The 23922-nt window shown below is 32.8% G+C and overlaps 2 protein-coding genes across 16 annotated transcripts in view; one reads left to right on the top strand and one right to left on the bottom strand.

Annotated features, from left to right (window-relative positions):
- Window positions 1–6197, top strand: part of LOC148621928 (uncharacterized) — a 74371-nt gene extending 68174 nt beyond the window's left edge. For all 10 annotated transcript variants that reach the window (XM_088576793.1, XM_088576786.1, XM_088576794.1 and 7 more), the window contains one exon: window positions 633–6197. In XM_088576793.1, the coding sequence (XP_088432919.1) occupies window positions 633–704 (72 nt within the window). In that variant the 3' untranslated portion in view covers window positions 705–6197. The remainder of the gene's footprint in view (window positions 1–632) is intronic.
- LOC148621927 (uncharacterized) lies at window positions 5612–23793 on the bottom strand. Of its 6 annotated transcripts, none has more exons than XM_088576799.1 (5): window positions 23605–23793; window positions 11282–11387; window positions 10018–10725; window positions 8960–9130; window positions 5612–8757 (listed from the first exon to the last, which is right to left on the bottom strand). In XM_088576799.1, the coding sequence occupies exons 2-5, from the start codon at window positions 11358–11360 to the stop codon at window positions 8081–8083; spliced, it is 1635 nt and encodes a 544-aa protein (XP_088432925.1). In that variant the 5' UTR covers window positions 11361–11387; window positions 23605–23793; the 3' UTR covers window positions 5612–8080. The 6 variants fall into 6 exon arrangements, with proteins under 6 accessions (XP_088432925.1, XP_088432921.1, XP_088432924.1 ...); XM_088576795.1 differs by having other exon boundaries at window positions 11282–11381; window positions 23605–23785; XM_088576798.1 differs by having other exon boundaries at window positions 11282–11381; window positions 23738–23758.
- Window positions 23794–23922: the final 129 nt, after the last annotated feature.

Genomic DNA, 23922 nt, shown 5'->3' with positions numbered 1-23922 from the left:
TTCAAGAAATATAGGCAACAAAAGTGACTGGATATTGTTTTTAAATGTGAAATAGGAAATTTCTACAGTAATAACACAAAAAACTTGGTAGATTTTATGACATTCTCTGGACAGAAAGAAATGTGAACTTAATACAAGAGAGGTTTAATTGGTTTGTCATTTTTTTTTTATCAAACTTGAGTGTGCCTGTATTAGTCCCAAAGAAAGAGGGAATTCTGAGAATTTTGTCAGTTTAAAATACAGTATTTTATATTTGGATGCTCTAGTTGCCCACCTCTCCAGGGGTTTCATTATTTTTTTGCAATGCAGGTACCTTTGGTTTTGTAGGAGAGGGATAGTTTTCATCATTTTGTGTAATAAAAAAGTATGAAATTTAAAAATTCTGGAGGTATCTTTCAGTAGTTTAGAAGGGTAAAAGTACCTGGTACCGCCTCTTAATGAAAGGCCTGCCTCTCAGTGACTTGTCATTATAATATTATGATTAAAACTACCTCAGTTGGAAATAAAAATATCTGCTAGAATGTACAGTGTACAGGATGACTATTCTTCTGAAAAAATATGAATGAGATACAATCTATTTGAAGCAGTTTTTTTTTAAGAAAACAATACAATAAAGCTAATTCTACTTTCAGATTCACATGAAGACAATGCCAACATCTATATTTAGACTACTGACTGGACAAGAAGCACCCCATTATTTGTAGTACATGCTGATCTGTTTTTTTTTTCATGTATTGTATCTTTCACTGTGTCATGGAGGTTTGATAAGGAATTTTACCAATCGTAATGGTTACTTTCAGGGATTTTTAATCCTGCTTATTTCGCTTACTTATATTATTTTAAAACACATTTACCAGGAGAATGTTTTAATTTATTTCTTATAATCAGGCTATACTGAAAAGATGATATCTCTAGTTTAAAGGTTTGTAAGATGTTTACTTGCCTGTTTTTAAAGTATTATTAAGCTATTGACATGTATTGCCAGTGTTATTGTGATTGCCCAATGAGTTTATCCTATCAGAGATTACTTTAAATTTGAGTGCAATAAATGTCAAACATGCAGTTTAGCCAGTAATACTACTGTTTTTTGTTGTTGTTTTTTTTTAGTAATTTGATGCTAATTTTGTGGCTGGGTTGCTTCAAGTGCTATCCCTTGTATCTCTGAAAACTAAGATTAAAAATGCATATTGGAAACATCTCATGATCTATGGGGAGATAACTATAGGACCCTGTAAAAAAAAAGACATGTCTGTATTAAAACTTAATGTTGACAATAGTTTTCAAAGGAATATTTAAAATTTACATTAAATTTTTTTCTCATAAATTCAAAATGATATGTCTTTTCTTACACAAACCAATGAATCATGGTTCATAGTATTCTTAACGATAATTTACCTAATAGTTTATCAGACCTCCATGAGTTAAGAAAATGATCTGGAATTTGTGAAAACATGTTGTACAACATACAGCTTGAAATCTCATGTACATTCTTCAGATTGGTTGATTTTTTTTTCGTGATGAAACAACTGCCATTTTTTCAGTATTGATTCCATTAACTTTTCTGCAGTTCATTACAGACATGATCAAATGTCACTTACATGTGTATACATCATGAAAGTATTGACATCCATTGTTGTCAATATTGTAAGGTCAAACTTTATGGTTTAAAATATTTTTTAACCTATTCTTGCTATGACACAACATATACCTTACCTTTAGACAGTACTTTCACTGGACATGGAAATTCCTTTTTAATTCTACAATGCATTGATACTTGACAAATATATTTAAGTGTAAGTGTTTGTAAGAATCGGGCAAAAATGGGAAAAAAAAACGGAACCCCACCGATCTGACAATAAAATATCACACAAGGATGCTTTCTCTGTTTGAAAAGACCATTATTTGATCTCTGCTTCACTGGCTTTACTCAGAAATTTTTCAATAGAATGTTAGAAATAGGTTTTGACAGAGGTATCTGCCCATGAAATGTTCATTTTCAGTTTCATGATGTGGAAAATCTTGTCTGTTTTTCACTTACTGCCTGATTCTCACAGGGACTGACACTTAATGCCAAATATGATGAATGTTATATGTTTTGTGTTTATGTTGAGTGTTTTTTGTTCGTTTTGTGTCTTTTTCGTTGAAATGGCATCATTCAAAGCTCGTGATATTGATTGGTTGAAGAACTGCCAAATTTTTTTGTGATTTTTATGTTTACAGCTGTGGAATGTTAAAAAAAATGTGTGTGAATTCAGACCCTCATTGCAAATACATACATGTAATGTTCATTAATAAGCAGAGTATTGTATTAGTCTGTTGTTTAACAAATGTAATTTATTATAAAATATACTTTTGAATTTTTATTATTGCAATATTGGAAATTCTATAAATGGGTGGGGGGATGTCAAATGAAACTTGACATGCTTACAATTTTAGAGCAATAAAAAATAATTTCAACTGCTTAACATGATGTGATAAGATGAGTAAGCATTTGACAAAATTTAGTAGCTTCTACATGGCATTCTTACTACATTTCTGAGTTAATATATAGACCTATTGAAACATTTCTGAGTTAATATATAGACCTATTGACATTTTTTCTCAAGTAAAAGAATAGGATAAACATTTGTAAAAATGCATCCATATGTATCTTTCATTACAGTGTTTTCCTATTTTTTAATCTTCTCTGAAATTCAAGTTTTCTACTTGCCAAAGGGGAAGTGGAACAAAATGAACAATTTTCTTGCATTAACTTTGCACTTGCTCAGGTTGACACTTCCCTGGTTAAGTGAAAGTGGAATTCCAGAACACTGCACCATATTTTATATAAAAAGTCCTATTTCGTGTACTATTAATTATTTGGCCAGTTGTGCTAGTACATCTTTGCAGTAAGATGCAGTTGCTATTATAGAGATTGATTTTACAGACTAATTTTTTTTCTGTGCCTAGGGATCTAACTTTTGGATATGAGTTAAAATGAAATTGTATATTAACTATTAATAGGGAAAAAGAAGATATCAGTGATACATATACAGAAACGAGGGACTTTAATATGTGTTTAGTGCAATATACTATGAAAATATTTTATCTGAATATTAGTTTCCATTGTTTAGTGAAATCATTTGATATTTTTGATTTTGAAATGGTGTATTTAATTATACCATTGCTATAGAAGAAAAAAAAATTGTGATACACAATTGTGGGACATTTTCTTTAACACTAACAATTTCCATATACTTTTATAATAACATAAAACAGTGTAATGTTCAGATAATTTAGACACCAATCTTCTGATTTGTTAATAACCTGAGGTTCTATATTAAAATAACATGGGAAAGTTTTTTTATGGATCTGGCTGACTATAGATTACAAACAGTAGAAACTGAATTAAAACATTACCATAAGGTATTAAGAGGGTGTCCATGTAAAAACCAGGCAGTGAGTGGTACATGACAAATTTTGTTTTCAAAATTTTTCACCCATTTCATACCACAAATGCATCCTTTCTCAAAGTTGTATGTTGGTTTTTGATTAACTTCAACGATTAAAGAGAAATAAATTACATAGGAAGCATTGGAATTTGTTGAAGAAAGGGAGATAACTCTTTCATTTGAGCAAAATTTTGTTGCTTTGTTAGGTAACTTTAAATGGATTTTCTGAGCCATCCATCGTTGATTTAAAATAAACTTTGTCTTATTTGACATACATATGTAATATACATTACATTGCAACAAAAAATTCAGTTGGATAAAATTTACCCTATGCCCCCCATATTCTAGGACCTGCCTTAGTTTTACATACCGTAGACAGTCTCTTAAAGGTATAATACCATTCCTAGTGTCTTATAGATTGCATGATTTCAAGACAAAAAAAGAGATGTAAAAAATTGTACCTTTACTTTTTAGTGGATCATGTAAAATATGTACATGTATAATAGGTTGTTAAAATATTGGGGCATTCCTTGTGTCTCTATTTACTTTAACAAATTCTAAATAGGTACAGTCTATATAAAATTATAATTATTATCAGAAGTAATTATATCTACTATTTTGCTAGCATGTATTTTATTTATTTCTGGTAGTGCTAGAATATTTGCAATAATATATTATTATTCAGTACATGTATTATAGTGTACAAGTTCTTTACACATATATACCATGAAAGTCTATTATTTCAAAAATTACAATATCATAAATGTAAATCAGTTATCTATTTCATGTGATTCTTCAGATTTATACTTTTTATAACCCACCTTGTTATCTGTTTACTAAAGCATAGTAAATGATACTCCAATGTTTAAGATTACTCTAATAAGAAAAAAATAGCAATGACTGGTATTTTCTAAACTAAAATAAATTGTCAAATGCAAGAGGTATTTAGGCACTGATCATTTTTGTCCAGGGGTTAGGGCTGGGATTTAATGTTGGATAAAAAATAATTGTGCATATGCAGAATTTTTATTTATGTTACAGCAGCTACTTAAATCAATATTGCATTTGAAAATTTGTCTTGTAATGTAATGGGGGAGATAGAGAAACATTACATGGTTTTGTATTTGTATTTTTTTCAATGGATGAATAAAAAAAAAATTAAATTAGGAAAATATTTTTTTTTTCAATAAGATCCCCCTTGCTTATAAAATGGTCAGTGCCTTTGTCACCTGTTTCATGAAAATAGAATAAAATTTATTATTCTAATTGGCACTTTGACAACTGATCCCTTTCTGTTGGTACAAAAATGTGTAAAAGGAGATAAAATATTAACAAGATATTTTACTCTTTGATCTTGTATCTGAGGGGAGATAGAATTATTTAAAGTAGTTCATTTTGGATTTCAAATGAAAATATCATGTATTAGATTTTTTTCGTTCTGGATGTTTCATGTAGCCCATTTATAAAGCTTATTTTAAATCATTCTTATGATTTTAAAATCTAATTTTCTTTGATTCAAAAACAAAGGAATAGTAAATAAAATTGACATGATTTCTCTGTCATTAATCACCCATTGATATTTCATGTGACCTAATTTTGTGATATACTATATTCTAGTCTTAATGAGTGTGAGGCATGAATGTTGATGTCCCTGGCCAGTCACTAACTGTTTTATATAGATATTATTGAATGTTTGGGTTTTTGTCTGTTGTTTTTACTACATGTATTGTTTATATGAAGACTTGTGTTGTTGATACATAGAGATTTATATCACATCGGCAAGCGTTCAAACTTACTTCCAGTGTGAAAGGCCCTGGATATCTTTTTTATTCTAAATGAGACACCCTTTAAAAGAAAATGGAAAGTTCTTAATTATAGTAAATGTAGGTACAGGACCTAGATAAATGATATTTTAAAGGTCCTGCATCAGAACTTGAGGGTCTCAGATCTCGGACTAATGCTAATTTAAACCTTTGATCTGGACTTCACTATTTACCTTAAGATCTAGATATATCTTGGAATGATGAAATGAAACCTTGTGGTATTTAAAATTCTATTATAATGTAGTGTAGTATTAATGAAGAATTAGTTCATAAATGTTCAATTTCCCATAACTTGAACCATGGATAACATTTCTGTGTACTTAGTAAGAAGCGTGTATATAATATGGAAACACACAGTTTAGTTAGATTCTGTTTTATTATATTGTATACAAGTAAACCATTTGAAATAAGTCTACTGGTAATTGGATTTCAGTACATGTATAATGATGTAAATATTGTAAAACAGTATATACAAAAACAAATAGAGCACTGCAAAACAAAACTGTGAGGTTGTCTTAAAAAAAAAAAACATTTTGAAAATCAAAAATAATACTGTCACAATAAAAGTACAATGTACTAAGGTTTCATGTACATAAATTAACAAGTAATTTTCAAAAGAAAAGCAAGATAAGTGAGATTCCTCTTAAATAGAAATTGCATTTTTATAATTATTACAACATTTACTGGTTCTATACAACATTTAAAAAATGAAGTTGCACATTTTTTTCAGAATATTTTTTACCTCCAAATGCTTCTCAACCAGACACAAATATTTATAAATCTGTTTGTACTATGACATTTGGTGACTAGTCAGTTGGATCTTACTAGCAGTTAATTATGTATGTAACATTCCAATGGTGGCTTTAATTGTGTGTGGTGAATGCTTGGTTTGTGCTATTATTTAATATGGTTTATCTTTTAAAATAAATTCAGATCTAAGATATCATTTGGTTCATTTTTTTTTATCAACACCGTTTTTATGATGGTCAGGCAGATGAATCTTTAACAGTTAATGCCTTTCATTGCTTTCCCCTGTCTAATCATTGAGAGAAAACATCACACCATTCTTAAAACATAATTATAAGTCTGATACAAGAATTAATGTTTGGAATTTTATTTGCTGGACGAATATTTGACAAATTAAATAACTGGCATGCCCTTCTTTTATATGTAAGTATATGGAAACATTTTTTGATACAATGATACATATAGTTCACACACAAAAGTATGATAATTCGCTGAATACATTTTAGAATCTTTGCTAAATGTCTGCATGACATCATATTTTGGCATAGGAAGTCCAGCAAAAGCCATATTTGCTATAAAGTCTCTCAAAAATTTTTATTGTTTGAACTGAAATCCATCAACATTCAAAGTCAAATGAAATATCAAAATAAGTATTTACCCACAGCTATAACTGGTAAAAAATACCACATCCCATTACTTTCTTTATAAAGGATGGTATCTGCTCTGTTTAAGAGTAACAAGGATTTCAAAGAGGTGTGAAATCTTTTTAGATCTTTCCTGATAGAAGAATATAAGTAGAAAAAAAAATGTTGGGTCTGTGTGCTCTTGTTTGAAATTTTTGAAATTTTGGCGGGAGAAAGATTATCAAAAGGTTCAGTCTTAGTAGGTTTTATCTATTAAAACCCCAAAGAAATAGCAAGGATTGCATAACAAATTCTAAAAACAACATTTCAAGGTGTGTTTCATGAAATCATGAAAAGAAAGGTGGGCAAAAATATTTATGCTAGAAATGGATAAAACCAGAGGAGTCCGGGAATCTGACAAAAATGGCTAAACATGCTCAGAGAACATCCTTACAATAGTATATTTTATCAAAAATATATTGTGAAGTCATTCTAGATACTTTTTAATGGAGTTCACACCAGATTTCTTCAATATGATAAAAAGTTTTAAAATCATTTATTGTTACTTTATTTCTTGTTATTTCAATAAGTTTTAATGTACTTTTGTAATTTAAATTGGAAAACAAAACACTAGGTGCAAAAATACATACACATTCCTCATATATAAAGCTCAACAAATAGAAGAACTCATAGTTCTTAAGATACTAGGGCCCAGCTTGACATGACCCAAGAAAGTTCGGACAGTATGGACACATCATTCAAACAGGATACAGCTCTGAATTTAGATTATAAAGATATAAGACTTAGTATAAGCTTTTGACAAGAATTAAAGTGGTCATAATTCTAATCAGAAAAATCAATAATCAATTCATACAAAATTTTAGGAAAACTTCATAGAGATCCAAACATTTTTACTCAAGTTTTTGTCATAAAACAAAGATAATGTTTGTTTTTGATCCCTAATTCAAAAACACGTCATGCAATAACACCTTAAACCAATCACAACCTTCTTTTTGAAGTACTAGTAAAGCAACCTATGAACCAATTTAAAGGAAAAAGAACACATTCCTCCTCAATGTATCAGTTATCAGGAAAATGAGTTTCTTGACCCCTTTTGATCCTTAGCTTATTCCTAAATGGTTCAACTCACAACCCCCGAACTATTAGAGTATACTGAAGATAAATGGGATAAAGCTATTATGAAATTTCCATGAATTTCATTAAGAAAAGGAGTAAAGGTTGTGGTTACAAAATATATTATCAATCTCCAATCCGATTCAAATACGATTTCCGTATTGCTATCTAGGAGTTTGCCTTTTGGGTACCCCTAATCAACCTTTGATCGAATAGAGACCAGAAGCACCTACATATTTACTCTGTTACTTTCTAATATTTTGTAAGTACCCACAATCCAGAGAATCTTTGCAAATTACTACAACTGCCATTTTAATTTAGTCTATACTGTTTCATGAGTTTTGAGCGAAAAATTGATGTCATCAACAATGTATTTAAACTCTTCTTTGGAATTCATATCAGAATAAACACTGGATAATAAAACACCTTGTTCTACTATTAGAAAGTTTGATTTGTCTTCGTCACTAAACGATTGATTGCCATATAAAAAATCTGGGTATCCCCTGAGTAGCATCAGAACCCCTTGAGGTACATTTAACTCTTGGTCTATCATTACACCCAGTGCACCAGAAGCTCCTTTTGATGATATACAATGAAAAAGTACTTTACTGGTATCTTCGATATTTTCATATTCACGTTCAATGTGTATGCCCATTTTTCTGGCCCATTCTAGAGAATTGGGAACATCATCTGGGTTTAACTTGTAAAATTCTATTTTTGGATCTAATGTTTGGGGAAGCCCTTTATTATGACTAATGATGTAGACACTATTCTTCTCCTTCAGTCCCGAGATCATAGGAATGGGTGGTGGAAATTCCTCTCCTTCACTCTTCATCTCCAAAATAGTTGTATCGAGACGTTTACTTTCATATATGACCCTTTGAAAGTAAAACACGTTTTTGGTGACATCATGTGGATTTTCATTTGGACGTAAGTATTCAAACTGCACATAACGATCTTTTAACCGCAACTTTTGTTCATCGATTTCGCTGCCGTTCCCTATTAAAAAGAATAAAACATAAAACAGAAGTCTTAACAATTTGAAAATAGGGATAATCATGGTTCAAAGAATAAATATCTTATATAGTCAAAGTACCAAGACGACACACAGCAACAGATAAAAAAAAACTGAAAAGCAATAAAAAATGTGGAGAGCTAAAGATAAATAAAAAAAGTTTGAATGAATTAAATACAAAATCACCTGCAATATCTACAATAACATGGCGAGCTGTTGCTAAATACTTAGATCCAACTCTGAAACCTGTTCCAGAATACCCAGGACCACTTATAAACCCAACTGATTTTGAAGCCTCTGCTATTAATCTGACGTTTCTCATGTGGTCTGTATCATCAACTTTTTTCTGGAAGCAGCCTAAATAACAAATTTGAAAATATTCATGCAGATGAATAAAGCTTTGCCGACTGATTTTCATTTGATCACATTGCATTTATAGCTTTAATTAAGATTGATATATTGATTACTGGTGTTTAAGGTTGTTACTCCTGTCGAATACCACAGCAGAGTTCTTTATCGTGCGAGGAACGTGGAATCTTTCCCTAGACGGTGCACCACTACGGTCTGCGGTCAGGTATTCCGTATTACGGCCTGACGACCCCGGCATATAACGTGCCAGGGTTACCTCGTTCAACCACCTGGCGTCGGTTTCACAAAAAGTCGTTAGTATGAAATTGATCGTAAATCATGACGTCACAATGCTATTTTAGTTTATGACGTCATTACTTACGATCAATTTTACAGGATCGTAACAGGAATATATTTGGTGGCATTTTAGCTTGAATATGATATTTACAACTTAGTTAAACTGTAAAATTATAACAAAATTAGTTTTGTAGCCATTACACGTGGCTTAACAATTTTCCAGCAGTGAATACGGGATTGGTCCCATTGGTTGATAGTCAAGTCAAGTATCCTAACTATCAGATTATATACCAACTTCGAACACATCTCCATCCCTAACAAACGTCAAAATAACACACTAATTAACACGGAGTATTGTATACAGATATTAATAGGCAATTAATTGGAAAGAGTTAATTTGAAAAAGTGAATAACCAAAATATGATCACGAGCATCGAAGAACGCCTAGATTTATCAAGTGTACCGCACATGAGAAAATTGTTCCCTGTGTAAAAATTTTCTTATGTGCGATACACACGATAAATCTAGGCGTTCTTCGATGCTCGTGTTCATATTTTGGCAAGGAAGAAGTATTATAACAATTACAATGATTAACCCACCTTTGGCATTGGTTTTGACAGGTTGTACGATTTGAATATCATTGGCAATTGGTAAATCTGCTTTATCCTGAACACCATCAACTTCAAGATCGTTGTGGGCGTTTGGTTCTTGAAGTATAGTTGACGTTGAGATGGGCTTTCTTTCTCCATCTTTAATATTGCATGCTGCAATTGATTTTGAAAGCCTTCGTTCTTGTTGAAATGCAAGTTTATTTTGATTTTTTCGTTCCTTCATTTCTCTTTCATGAACCCTATCATTAAACAGCGCTTGTAAACATGGAATAAATTGTCTATTTTCTGTAAAGAATTTCACCTCTCGAAGTGCGTTCAATCCAAGTGGAATTTCAAAGCCAAGTTTTGCTCTAGGTGCTGTAATTACCGGAAGAACACACCACTGTTTCTCATCGCTGTAAATAGTTTTCATAAGAAGGGAATCCGCAATAAGTTTGCTCCATTTGTCTTTAATGAATGTCTTGGACAGAAATATAAAACAGAAAGTGCATCGTTCAAATGTTTTGTCTAACCTCTGAAATTCACTTCCACCTAAAGACACAAACTCCTCGCCATCATACATCGCAATTTTAACTTTTTTCTTGTTCTTAAGTTCAATATCACGCACAGATTGTAGAAAGTTGTAAGCTTCCTTCAAATCATCTTCATGATACCAAATAAAACCGTCATAGTACCCAACTGTAAGCTCGCTTTCATCTAAAAACGTGTTTAATTCTATACAATTATGGCAGCTCAGTGATGCCATAACAAGCACTTTAAAAGAGACATAGACCGATGGCGGAGGTCGATATCTCTTTTAAGTGTTCCATATTAAGAATATAACACACAGTTAGTTTCTTTTCATCACGATTTTAGAAAGAAATTTAGGTAATTAACCAATTACTATCCAGTGCTCTGATGATTTTGCCGCAGAAAACAATTTTATCGTGAATGTAGACAGCCGACGTCAACAGTGCAATATCACTCTTAATCAAAACGCCAAGCGTGCAATACAAATGTATAAAATACGCAATATAATTAAATTGAGTATCAAACCAAGCCCGGAGTTTACTCTCTCTGAACTCATTCAGATATTGTGATATCAAAAACATGAATTTGAGCAAATATTTTTTTTTGTAAACGCCTCCGTTACACTCCATCATGGTAATTAATTTCACAAATACATGTAAGGTGGAAGAGCTGGATATTGCAGATTTGAATAGAAAAAATAATAATGCCACATTTTTATGCAATTCATGAAAATAGGCAATACCTGTATTTGCATCCATCTCGAAAGGCACTGAGTCGGTTTCAACATCTCCAGCATATGTAGCACCAGACATGTCGGACATATTTTACAATTTGTTAGACTGCTGCAACTTACAAAAAATAAACACACACATATAACGCAAGTAACATTTGACAGCTATTCGTACTGAATTTAGGAGTACCTGTTTATTGTAAATGGACCTATTTATAACCATTAAGATTGCATTTGGTAATTTGTAAACAAAATATTACATATAAAACTAGACATCCTACGAGAGAATCTGTATCTTAAATGATGTCTGGTCATTCTATGGTATACGACACGTTGTTTGAAGTGACCCTTCCATACACCAATTACAAAAGCATACATATAAAATTTAAAATGTGACAAGCATGCTTTGTTACATTTAAAAAAGATCTTATATGACGTGTTTCAAAGCTCTTTAGTTCGTCTGAATATAGCTGAAATATTGCTGCTCGGACGTTAAACCCCAACAAACAAACAAACATCAAAGCTCTTTAGACCGCAGCCATTGTAAAAAAGTGATAAACACATGACAAACATTTCGTGCAACACATAGACTGCGTCAATTCAAAAATATGAAGAAACTTGTCATATTAGAATCGAAATAAATCATTAACTACACTTTGGAGTGAAAAAATATCAATTTTGCTGTGGCAAGAAAAAAAAGAAGATTCACAATGGTAAAAAATGTCGTAGGTAGTAGAAGAAAACCAGAAAAGAACAGGAATAGCATATACATACAATGAATATATTATAAACTGTCATTCATAATATTAAATTATGTATGAAGAAGTATGATATATATTTTTTTGATATCAAAAATGGATTTTTACGGTTTATAGTCGCAAAATTTAGAATGTTATAATGTGCAACTAAATGAATATCAAGATCCAAAGCCTCACCGGCCTACATGTAAGTCCCCTTACTCCAAAAAATATTTGACCTAATGCAAAATGGGATATGCACATCTTCATTTCACGATAAACAACTGTGTAAAATATCATAGCTGTGTGTTAAGTTGTTTCTGACTTTTAAAAAAACATTGACAAAAAATAATGTTGACGGACATACAGACAGACAAAGTGAAAAATACAGGGCATGCGCATCCTTGATGCGGGATCCTAACACTATTATTTGCATAATTATGAAGACAACCAAATATTAACTTTATAACTGTTAAATGACTAGAAAACAATGAATGCCATGCAAGGTACTCTAGACTATGTTTTTCCAAGCAACACAAGAAACTGGAGGTACGTATGTATTAATGCTCTTTGAACAAATAAATTATCTCCAGATCTGATGCCGTATTTTATGTTTCTATGATCCACAAAACATTTATATGGTATAATTGTGCTGTCAAAATGTAAGTATATTATATCTCTCTTTTTTTATAACACTGTTCTTGATTATGTGTTTTGCTGCACACGGTTAAATAAATATTTGAACTGGGTAGTTCCATAACATTTTCATACTTACACATATCTGTATTGAACATTTTCAAATATGTTCATTTTTAATCGACAATATATTTATCCAGTGTGGTGGACGTGTTTTTCAACAAACGGTCGGCATTCCAATGGGAACAAATTGTGCTCTTTTGCTTGCTGACCTATTCCTCCACTCTTATGAGGTTGACTTTATAGCTGATTTGATCCGGAAAGAATATCATTTGGCTAGATCCTTTAATCTCAGTTTCCGCTATACAGATGACGTATTATCTTTAAACAATCCTAATTTTGGGGATTTGATACATCGCATCTACCCCAAAGAACTTGAGATAATGGATACTACAGACACTGTAAGGTCAGCCTCATATCTTGACCTACACATATAAATCGATGGTAATGGAAAACGATTGACCAAACTTTACGACAAACATGATGACTCTTCATTCAGAATTGTCAACTTTCCTTTCATCTGTGGCAACATCCCTTCAGCACCTGCGTATATAAAAACTCATACATTATGCCCGAGCTTGCCGAAACTACGCAGATTTTTTGTATCGCGCTAGAACTCTTAACAAATATGCTTCTGGAAAAGGGTTATGTTGCTACAAGATTGAAGTCATCATTACAGACGTTTTATGGTCGTCATCATGAACTGGTGGATCGTTATGGTGTATCCATCTGCACCATAAAAACCGATTTATTCAACGGGTCATAGTTTTCCTTTCCTCGTTTGTCTACCCCGGACTTGACTTTTTATGAGCAACTCGGCCGGTGTTTCTAGAAAAGCAGAGGACGTTTACCCTACCGGTGCACCTGGTCCATGCTCCCAGTTTTTAGTGGAGTCCGAGTTGCTCATTTGCTTTTGTTACTATGTATGTATGATTTTAGTTACTTTCTGTTATTTGTAGTGTATATCTGTTTTTCATGCCTAGTCTTTGTCCCTGGATTGCATTCCTTTGATTACCGCTATAACCTTGGTTCCCTCGATTACTCTTTCATTCTTTATCAATATACATGTATAGTAAATTGCTTGCATAGCCTTCTAACTTATTATAAACGCACCTTTTTCCTACTTTAAATTATGATTTGATAAAAAAGCCACGAAGTCGTCCTCACTGGACGTTCTAAATATTGAACTTTGTAAATATAAACATTCACTGTATTGAATATGTATATCTTTATTGTGCTTTATACCGAAATATTAATTAAAAGTATTACTATTAAACTCCTCAGAATATATGCTAAATCGGTGCAAGATCATATATATATAATATAAATACCATAAAAATAGTAAAAATATGTAATACACCACTGTAGCGATAGCGGAAATAGGGAACTCGGTTTTGCCACCCTATTTGTATTTGTCAAAAATGTAAGATTTAATGTAAAATGGGATATGTATTATTCACGTGGTGTTATTAGACTTTTCAACTGGAAATAAATATATACAAACATATTATGACATGGATCTTAATGAACCGTGAATGTATGGATCGTTTACAATTTTCTCATTTGAGTTATTTGTTAGTAGCAGTATGAAAGGATGATGACTGTGACAATTACATTACCGACAGTATAAATACCAAAAAGACCTTTGAAACATTGACACATCAAAACAGAGAGAAACAAAGGAAAATAACACGTATAGGGAAACTGTGGTCTGTGTGACGATTATTTTACAATTGTTTGTTAATTAATAAATAAATAAAAAAAAGTCAATACAATGTTGAATTGCACATGTTCAGTTGCCCCGTGCAGGTCCGGGTGTTAAAAGCATAGGCCTGCAGCAGCGCTAAGCTTGTCGTAAAAGGCGACTAAATAGTGCTCAGAACCATAGCCGGGGGCTAGGGAGCTCTGTCCATAGAGCAACTGCGGTGTATGCCCAGGTGGTGGAATGGGGTACCCCTGGCGTGTTACATGCTGGGGTTGTCAGGCTATAAAACGGAAAACCTGACCGCAAGCCATAATGGTGCACCCTGTTGGAAAAGATGCCACGTTCCTCGCACGTTAAAGAACCCTACTGTGGTATTCTCCCGGAGTAGGAACCATAGGGCTCCGCCACAGGAGGCTAAATTGCCCGACCCTACCCACCTCTCCCTATTTCCAGTGGCAATCAAAATTTGTCGACCCCATTGTCCTTGTGTCCCATCCCTTTTTCATTTCATCATCATCATTTCATGTCCATTTATCATCAATTTCATGTTCATCGTCTGACTATAGCTGAAATATTGCTGCTCGAACGTTAAACCCCAACAAACAAACACATGTTCAGTTCGCCATAATTATCTTCTTTGGCATTCTAGAAATGTATCATTGTGAAAAAATTCCTATATACTATACACCCTTTTGTCACTGGTTTTAAGATGTTTAAAACAATTATGCTTTTGATGCATTGCCTTCATTTTCCAATAAAAATGTTGTATTACATCAAGCATACAATAAACTTAATGACACGTTTGTATTTATCTAAGATGTAATCAAATTAGAAAACTCAACGGCTTATTTTAGCTCCAACTCTGTAACTTTGGAAGAAGGCATCAAAGACTGGTTCCAAAATGAAGACAGAGATAAAACTCCGTGCAGTAGTAATTGCAAGAACACGACAGGTACCGGTATATAGTTTTATTAGAACCAAATTATCAGAAGTTTGAATAAATAAGACAGTACCACAATGTTGGAAGTGGATTAAAGAAGCAAGTTGGAGCAGCTCCTCACCCAATTCCTGGCTGCAGACAAAGCCATGCAGCCGAACCGCAAAGTACCTCCGTGACCCCGAATTCCTTTGATCCAATCTGCACTGAACAATGGGAAGATAACTCCGATTGGGGGGCGCTTTAAATACCGCGCGAAATTTTTCAGTCTTGTATGCCTCAGAAAATCATTTAAAGTATTAATGATTAAATAACTTAAACGGTTATTTCATGTATCATTTATGAAAAGAATGGTTGATGTTTGTTTACACCTATTTTTGGAGTGAATTCATTGGACCAATGAGCGATGAGATTGAAATAAAATCACTCTCTCGGAAAACGAGATTTCCCTTGTTTACTTTATTACCCAATGAAAAAGCTGACATGATCGCATTTAACACGTCATTATCAAAGATAGAGGGGTTTTCTCTGTAGATTGACCAATGATCTTTGACTATCTAAGGGGATTAACTGTTTCAAAGTCGGGATCACCGTTTGTTTGCAAACTTTTGAGACCACCGAAATGACATGTGCACGTCGCTTTCAGTGACAAAATCAAGTGCTATCTCGCCAAATATGTACTTACCAAGTTTTGAAAATATATCAAATCTACCAAACTGAACCCTAACATTATATCAGCAACAAATCAGTAGAACTATAGATTCATTATACTTACTTTTTAGATAAATATTATTTCAAATACATGCACAGTACATGTATTTTCCAATATTTTTTTTTAATTGTGTTGTGGCAATGATTAAAATCTTAGACACATGGAATGGTATGGTGATAGTCTAAAGCAAGGGAGGGAGTTCTATTTTTCCTCCAAGTACATGTAGCCATAGACATTTAATACTTACTACTGACAGATCTTTTCCTGATAACTTGTTGCCAGACAAAATTAATATGGAATATATTTAATTTTTTCTGTGTTCTAAATTGTGAAAACTCAATGAATTTGAAAACCATACCAGTATTTCATCAAGTTTTGCAGTGCTAGTGGGTAAAGCTACCACGAAAATAACAACAATTTTTTTTTAATTTTAGTTTGTATGAGAACAAACCTAAGTAGAACCCATTAGAGTCCCATATGTACCAAATTGATTTCATGGCATGTGTTCCTACATGTTTCTGTTTATGAATGTATTTAAAATTATATATATTATTATTTCCGAATTTTACTGACACTTCCGAACACAGTTGTCTCCCCTGTCAAAAACGAAATTTTAAATAAGCTGACAGAATTGCATTTAACACCACTTCGCAAGTAAGAATATTTACTGCAGCTCAGAAATATGTCGGTCCTTCGTTGTGTGAAATATCTAAGTGTTTCAAAATCTAGAAAATGAGATATCGTTGTTTTTATTTCACTAGGCGGCGAATTTTTGACAAGGGGTTGGTCTGGAAAAAGCTGATAGAATCTCTTCTGTGAGATATTTTGGCTTTTTTATTGCTATATTTTAATGGTAAAATGAACAAAGATTCGCAGCATATCGGTTAATTTTGCCAATGTAATCGATGAAGCTGTAACGAGTCGATTTTTCAGTGCATGTTTTGGCAGTGAAAAATATCGCCATTCTGGGGTCATGTGTCACGTGACTTTTGCAGATTGGCGTCGCCATTTTATCGACTTTGCTTTTCGGCTGATGTCTTGTTTATCAGGAATAAATAAACTGATTGAACTGAATCTTTACTTTTCTAATGCCTTGTCTTGATATTCGTATATTTTTTATTTATTGTTTATCGTGTAGTTGCATGATTAGCAAAAAAAAAAAAAAAATTGTAATTCATTTGTTATTAAAAAAAAAAGTATTTTTAGAATAGCAAAATAAATTTTTAGGGGCATTGAAAATCCCAGGCCCCCTCAGTATAAAAAAATGGTGCCTAAGTAGACTGATGTTAGATATGACACTAATTGTTTGCATTATAAGGTCACACATGGACAGGTACAATGCCTGCACTGAAACGTTTCATTTATTGACAATTGTTATTGTTTGTTTTCATATATGATGGCGCACGTAGGGAGTGCTACCATGCATATGTGTAAGTGATTTTTACGGAATATGAAAGAACTTTTCTGAAACATGACGTCTAATTTTTTTTATCATTTTAAATGAAATTGATGTTCATTCACGCTACTGAAATGAATAAAAATGAATAAAAACAGCTAATACACATGCATCGGAATGTTACGTGTGTTTGCATGTTTACATGTAATTTAAGCCGGGCAGTCATTTACACACACACACACAAGCCACGCCCAATAAGTCGCGTGCTGCTCATATAGCAATCGAAAATCAAACGCAGTTGTGGTATCAACGTCTTTTAAGGACGTCATATTAGAATTTTTAACTAGAAAAGCTTCCAAATTCAACCTTACACACCCTGATCAATGACACATTGTTTAGTGGTAGTCTACCTTACATGCCAAGTAAAATCCACCTGTAGCGACAAAAGTTTTAACAACACGTTTCGATGTTGTCTACCCACCTCCCTAATAAGACAATATTTTAAGCCCAGATAAAATTAATTAAGGACACATGAACGGACAGACGGACGGACAGAGCTGGCGACTCGATAAAAATTGCCATCCAACCTCTTATCTTTCGAACTGATGTTGACACATTCCCCTAGAGACTCATTTTGGTTCCTATATTTTCGCACGAGTTTTTAGTCAAATGATGCTGTTTTCTCTTTGACATGTGCAGATTTTCTTTTCTGAAGTTAAAATTTTAATCACGTGTAAGAAAAAAAATGAGCAAAACAATCATATAATAGCGTCTTCATGGTTATTCATGGTTAACTCGAAATAGAACATGCCTAATTTCTAACGGGAGCAACATTTTTGTAACAATAGATATTTCTTTCTACTGACTTCAAGATAATATGGGACATTTACTGCAATATAAGTACAGTTATCTTCCCTTGATTAAGGTTCGTCATCACCTTTTGACTGAAAGAGTTTTATTTACCTCAACTTTCGCTCTGACCTCAGAAAAACCTGTGCATTTAAGAATACTTTTAAGCATGATTCGATGAGCGTAGATAATTATAATTTGAATTCATTTTTCTGTTTTAAAGTATTAGGCACCGACTATTTTTATACCGAAGAAGTTGGGATTTGTTTGAAAAAAAAAACAAGGTTAGGCTCCGACCATTCATATATTGAGGGGAGAGGGGGCTGGGATACTTTTGAATAAAAATATTAATTTCACTTTGAAGAAAAATAGAAAAAAATATTTTTGCTGTGGCAAGAAAAAAATAAATGAAGTTGCTTAATGGTGAAAAAAAAATGTTGTATTCAGTTTTTCATAGCAAAAATGTAGGTAGAAAAAAAGAAAAGTAAAGGAGACGAGAGGACTCTCATGTACAAATAGTGAATGTATCGTAAACTGCCATTCAACATGTTCAATGCTCATGTACCAGACAGCTCGGAACTTTTACCGTTTCTAAATGACAACAAATTTCTTATGTACTTATGACATGACCAGCATGTATACAAGCATTTTCAGTAAAGAACTAATTAAGACGGCTGAAAACATTCACTTTGAAATGAAAAAAGAAGACTATGCTATACTTTTGAGCAATGAGAACTTACTTCCAATATTATAATTTGTTGTATCAGAATTAGTTCTTAATGCGATGTGCAATGAGGACAGTCCCGAGCCCTGACATATTAACTTTATGATTAAAAAGTTCCCAAACAAGCACAACATAATTAGCTCCGAGATGATGGCTTTATTGTCTTTAATGGGTCTTTTGATCAACTTCAAATGTTATTTAATATTGCTAATAAGAACCTGAACTACTCACGTTTACTTATACGTTATCTAAATCCTAAGTTTTCTTAGAGAAAGTGCAATTAAATCCAAATGGAATAGAGTGAAACCTTACGACACTTAAAACTTGATAGCAGTCCAATGTGCCTAATGCACAATCTCAAAAGTTATAATTCATTAAAAAGTTACTCGACTTAAAAATATACAGCTTGTGCTGCCCACTAGCAGAGGGTGTGCTCTCAGACTAAAAGTCAATAAAAATTAATGAAAAGTTATTAACATTTGGAACAAAATACTATCCAACATTACACACGATCTCGTATTTGTTACGGAAGCACTGGTCTTATATAATTAATGACCCTGAATGCTCTCAACTATTAGAACCACAATTAAAGCAGACTACAATTTAACTACAAAAATATTACTCCATAACACTTTTTATCTGTTGAAGATAAAATCATCACATGTATATACCGTTGTTTATACGTGCATCTTTTACAGATTACATTTAATTACGAAACTAATTAATATTTTCATTATATGATCTGAAGCCAATGTAACATTCCTGAAATATACTTGTGATATGTGTATATCTATTACAAAATACGTGCGATTTCACTTATTTATAACTATAATTTTTCATCCGCCGATGAAACTTTTCTCCCTTAAGACTGTCTCAATGATAGCAAGCTGGAGCGTGGGGAAAAGCTGCCCAGGCTGCAATAGAAATGGAGCGCTACAATCTTGATATTTTGGGACAAAGTTAGATGAACATCATCTGGAGCGGTAATACTATCTTCAGGGCAAACTCTACTGTACACTTGAGCACAAAACGAGAATGGCAACCATCAACATGGAGTAGAAATCTCACTCAACATGAAGGCCAAATCATCATTCATCGAATGAAATCCTGTGAGTGAAAGTTTTATCGTGGCAAGATTTATGTCATAGATACAAACAGTAACAGTCATTCAACAACACTTGGGGCATCTTGATTGTAATGGATGACATGAATGACAAAGTTTGCAAAGATAACACATTGAGAAAACTCATCACGGGGAAGGAATGAATTGGTAACATCAACGAAAATGGAGAACTCAGAAAGCAGATTTTTGCTTCCAGAACCATATGGTCTAGGAGGTACAACATTCCAACTCTCTCACAAGGATATACACAAAACAACCCGGGTATCTCCAGAGATGAAAACTAGAAACCAGATAGACCACATTACAGTCGCCAGGAGGTGGAGAAAGAGCATGACAGCCGTTAGAGTTTATCGACGTGCTGGTATAGCATCCGATCATCAACTTGTGGTGGCTAAATTTAAGATCAAGATAGCCATGGCAACTAGACAAGATCAGATTAGAAGGTACGAGAACACAATTAATTCCCCTTGGTTTTCGTTGTATATAAATATACAAATATAGTTCCAACCTTGGTAGTAGGTACCTTCCTCATTTTTTTCATATTTTTACTGGCAACTTATTTGCTGAAATTTTGCCTCTAATTGGTAGAAAATAGGTTAAAATTACATGGGATTTTTTTTATTAATCAATTCTGACTAAAATTGTGATTTGGTTCAGTGGAAGAAGGTTAAAATTTAAGACTTTTAACTCAGTTCATTGTCAGTTCATCTCCGAGTTACATGTATTCATTTCAGAAAATGATGGTAAAATTTTCTACAATTTATATATAAAATCCTGTTTGTACATATCTTTAGGCCCGAAAAGTTTTATTCAGTTTGCGCCGGTGGATTTTTTTAAATCTGCTCAAATGTGTATATTGAAATGTACTTGAAAATTAATTGTGGTCTCGTGCCAGAAGGTGAAAGTATAACATAAGGAAGAGCGCAGTAGACAAACAATTGGAAAGAGTAAAATCCACATATAACACCACAAAGAAGGAATACAAGCCATGGTTATCTGACGATGCAATCGAGACAACTGAGAAGCATAGATCTGTTAAGATATAACTTGACCAGGTCAAGACAAGATTGCAGAAAGAATGGTAGACGAGCGAACATATAAGCATTAGGAAGGTAGTAAAGAGAAAGGAACAGACAGGATAAAAGAGCCTACATCGACGAGCTCGCTTCAAAAGCAAATAATGCAATGGAAGAAATGACACAAAAACTGCGTACAACATCACATGCCAACTGGCAGGTAGAAAGACTAACACATCCAAACGAGTGAAAGACAAAGTTGGCAATGTGATAGCAATCCTAGATTGACCACTTTTAAATTGTGAAGATATATCAGATTCTCCTGATCTAACTGCTGGAGAAGACCTTGATGTTGATACTGGCTCAATCTCGAAGGATGAAATCATAAAAGCCCTACGAATAAGGACTGGAAAAGCCCAAGGACAGAACCAAATTTCCACCTGAGGTCTTGAAGATCAACCCCCAAAAAGCCTGCAACATCTCGATTGGTTGATTGATTGTTTGATTGATTGTTGGGGTTTAACGCCCGAGCACCAGTATTTCACCTATTCTGTTAACACTCGGACCAGCACGGGGTCCTACAGCATCTTGCATGACCTGTTTGATAACATCTGGGAAACAGTGGAAATCCCTGAAGAGTGGAGTTTAAGTTACGTCATTATGATTTCAAAAGAGCGACCTGAGCAACTGCCAAACACTGGAGAGGAATTCAGCTACTCTCCAGATTCCGATCATGTATTGACCAAATTGCCACATTAAGGGTCATCATCGAGGAGTAAATCGAATGGCAATCAGCACTCTACATAAATTTCGTGGACTTCGAGAAGGCCTTAGCATAGTTAACAGAAATGCACTTTGGAAGGTAATAAGACACTGTGGAATCCCTGTCAAATTGTAAAGATTATCCAAGTACTCTACAAAAAACACCAAATGCCAAGTCATTCACAATTAAACACTCTTACCATCCTTCAATGAACATACAAGAAATACTCCAAGGTTGTCTCCTGTCACCCCTTATTTTCCATATAAGTGTGCGAGAATTTTAATTAGATATAATATTCAGTCACGAATTTAATAGATTGCTTCTTGCCCAATTGATATATTTGGTGCTAAAGGGCTATAGACTCTAGATTGGCCATGCATAATTGATTGTGACGTGGGCTGCTTCCCTGCACAAGTCCCAGACTTTCTTGTGCTCTGTATGGTTAAGAAAAACGAAGCAGCTCCTCATCAATTCCTGGCTACAAAGCCATGTCTTGTTTCGGCCAAGTAAATTTCATCCAACCCTCACCATAAATATGGGGTGGTTGGTAGGATTTTATTTTTCATTTTTTACTCCTTCCCAGATATTTGCTAGCCTAATTTTATCGTTTTGGTGTATAGACATGTTCTAAATCCACAGCTACATCAGTTTCAGAGAAGAAACATTATTTTGGTCACCAAGAATTGAAAGATTTGTATATTATAGTGCCAAAATACAAGAAACTGAAATGAAAATAATCCTGATTTTGAAATTCCCCATTTTAAAAAAAAAGTCATTTTTTAGGAGCGGGAGGGGATGTAAACCTATTAATTAATTTTAGTTGGTTTTAACAAGAATAAAATATCTGATTATCTTAGTCTTTACTTACACATGTCCTCCGTTGATATTTATATAATATTTTCCATTTATTGTTTATCGATTTTGACTAGCTATAATAATAATAATAATAATAATAATAATAATGAAAAAAAAAACAAAAACAAAAAAACATATTCACTGCCATATTCCTGAAAAAAATATAAATCAATTGCTGTTGAAAAAAAAATAGTCTTAAGAAGAGCAGAAAAAAATGATAAAAAATTGCAACATTAAAAATCCCAGACTCCCCTCGGTTTTTCAAATAAGAATTTTAACTTAATTTTGTAATATTACAAATTGAATTTGTAATATTAGAAAATGAATTTGTAATATTAGAAAATCAGTCACATTTTCTAATACTAAAAAATCGTCATTGAATACCACAAATCTAATTTCTAATATTAAAAAAATCAATTTCTAAAATTGAAGAATAGTTTTTTAATATTAGAAATTCAATTTAATTTTTAATATAAAAAAATGCTTTTTTAATATTAAAAAAGTGTTTTGTGATAAAAGAAATCTAATTTGTAATATTAGAAAATGAATTTGTAATATTAAAAAATCATTTTTTTAATATTAAAAAATCATTTTTTTAATATTAAAAAATGCTAATTTTTGTCCACTTTGGCTTCCCATAGTCATGCATTATTTTGTCATGTATGCAAAGCCACGTTCATTGTCTGAACACCTTAAATATAACGAAATCAGCTCCAAGAGGTAAGATTATAATTATTCATGTAGAAGAAAAAAATTGTCTTTGTCTCAAAATTAACATTTCCTACGAATCATTTTTCGAAATCTGAACAACAAAATACATACATGTATATCTCGTGTACCACGTAGCATGTACGTCAAAAGTCACCTCCAGGCTCCTTGTGTCAATCGGACATCAAATGATGTGTATCTGTACAATAAATAAAGTAGCCTAAGACATTCTAATGGTTATTCTTACACGTCGTTTAGATCCATTTCCTGGTATGTTTAAGCGTGGGTTATTCCCTTTGTGTTCTAATTATAAAAATGGGTTTTCCTAATATATAAATAAAATATTATCTATATAACGATATTCAAAGTTTAGTTGTTATTATAGCATGCGGATGGCTAAGCATTTTTCGAACTTTAATTTGCCTAGAGGGT

The sequence above is a fragment of the Perna viridis genome, chromosome 3 (genome assembly GCF_037379345.1).
Source record: "Perna viridis isolate PV_CMFRI_1.1 ecotype Kerala chromosome 3, ASM3737934v1, whole genome shotgun sequence".
NCBI lineage: Eukaryota > Metazoa > Mollusca > Bivalvia > Mytilida > Mytilidae > Perna > Perna viridis.
This window is presented reverse-complemented; position numbering and strand designations above follow the sequence as displayed.

Excerpts from the sequence above, each read along its gene's own strand:
- LOC148621927 (XM_088576799.1), bottom strand. The coding sequence starts at position 11,360 with ATGTCCGACATGTCTGGTGCTACATATGCTGGAGATGTTGAAACCGAC. Across the intron at positions 10,726-11,281 it reads CGAGATGGATGCAAATACAG|ATGAAAGCGAGCTTACAGTT; the intron begins GTATTGCCTATT and ends ACACGTTTTTAG. Across the intron at positions 8,758-8,959 it reads TGTTATTGTAGATATTGCAG|GGAACGGCAGCGAAATCGAT; the intron begins GTGATTTTGTAT and ends TCTTTTTAATAG.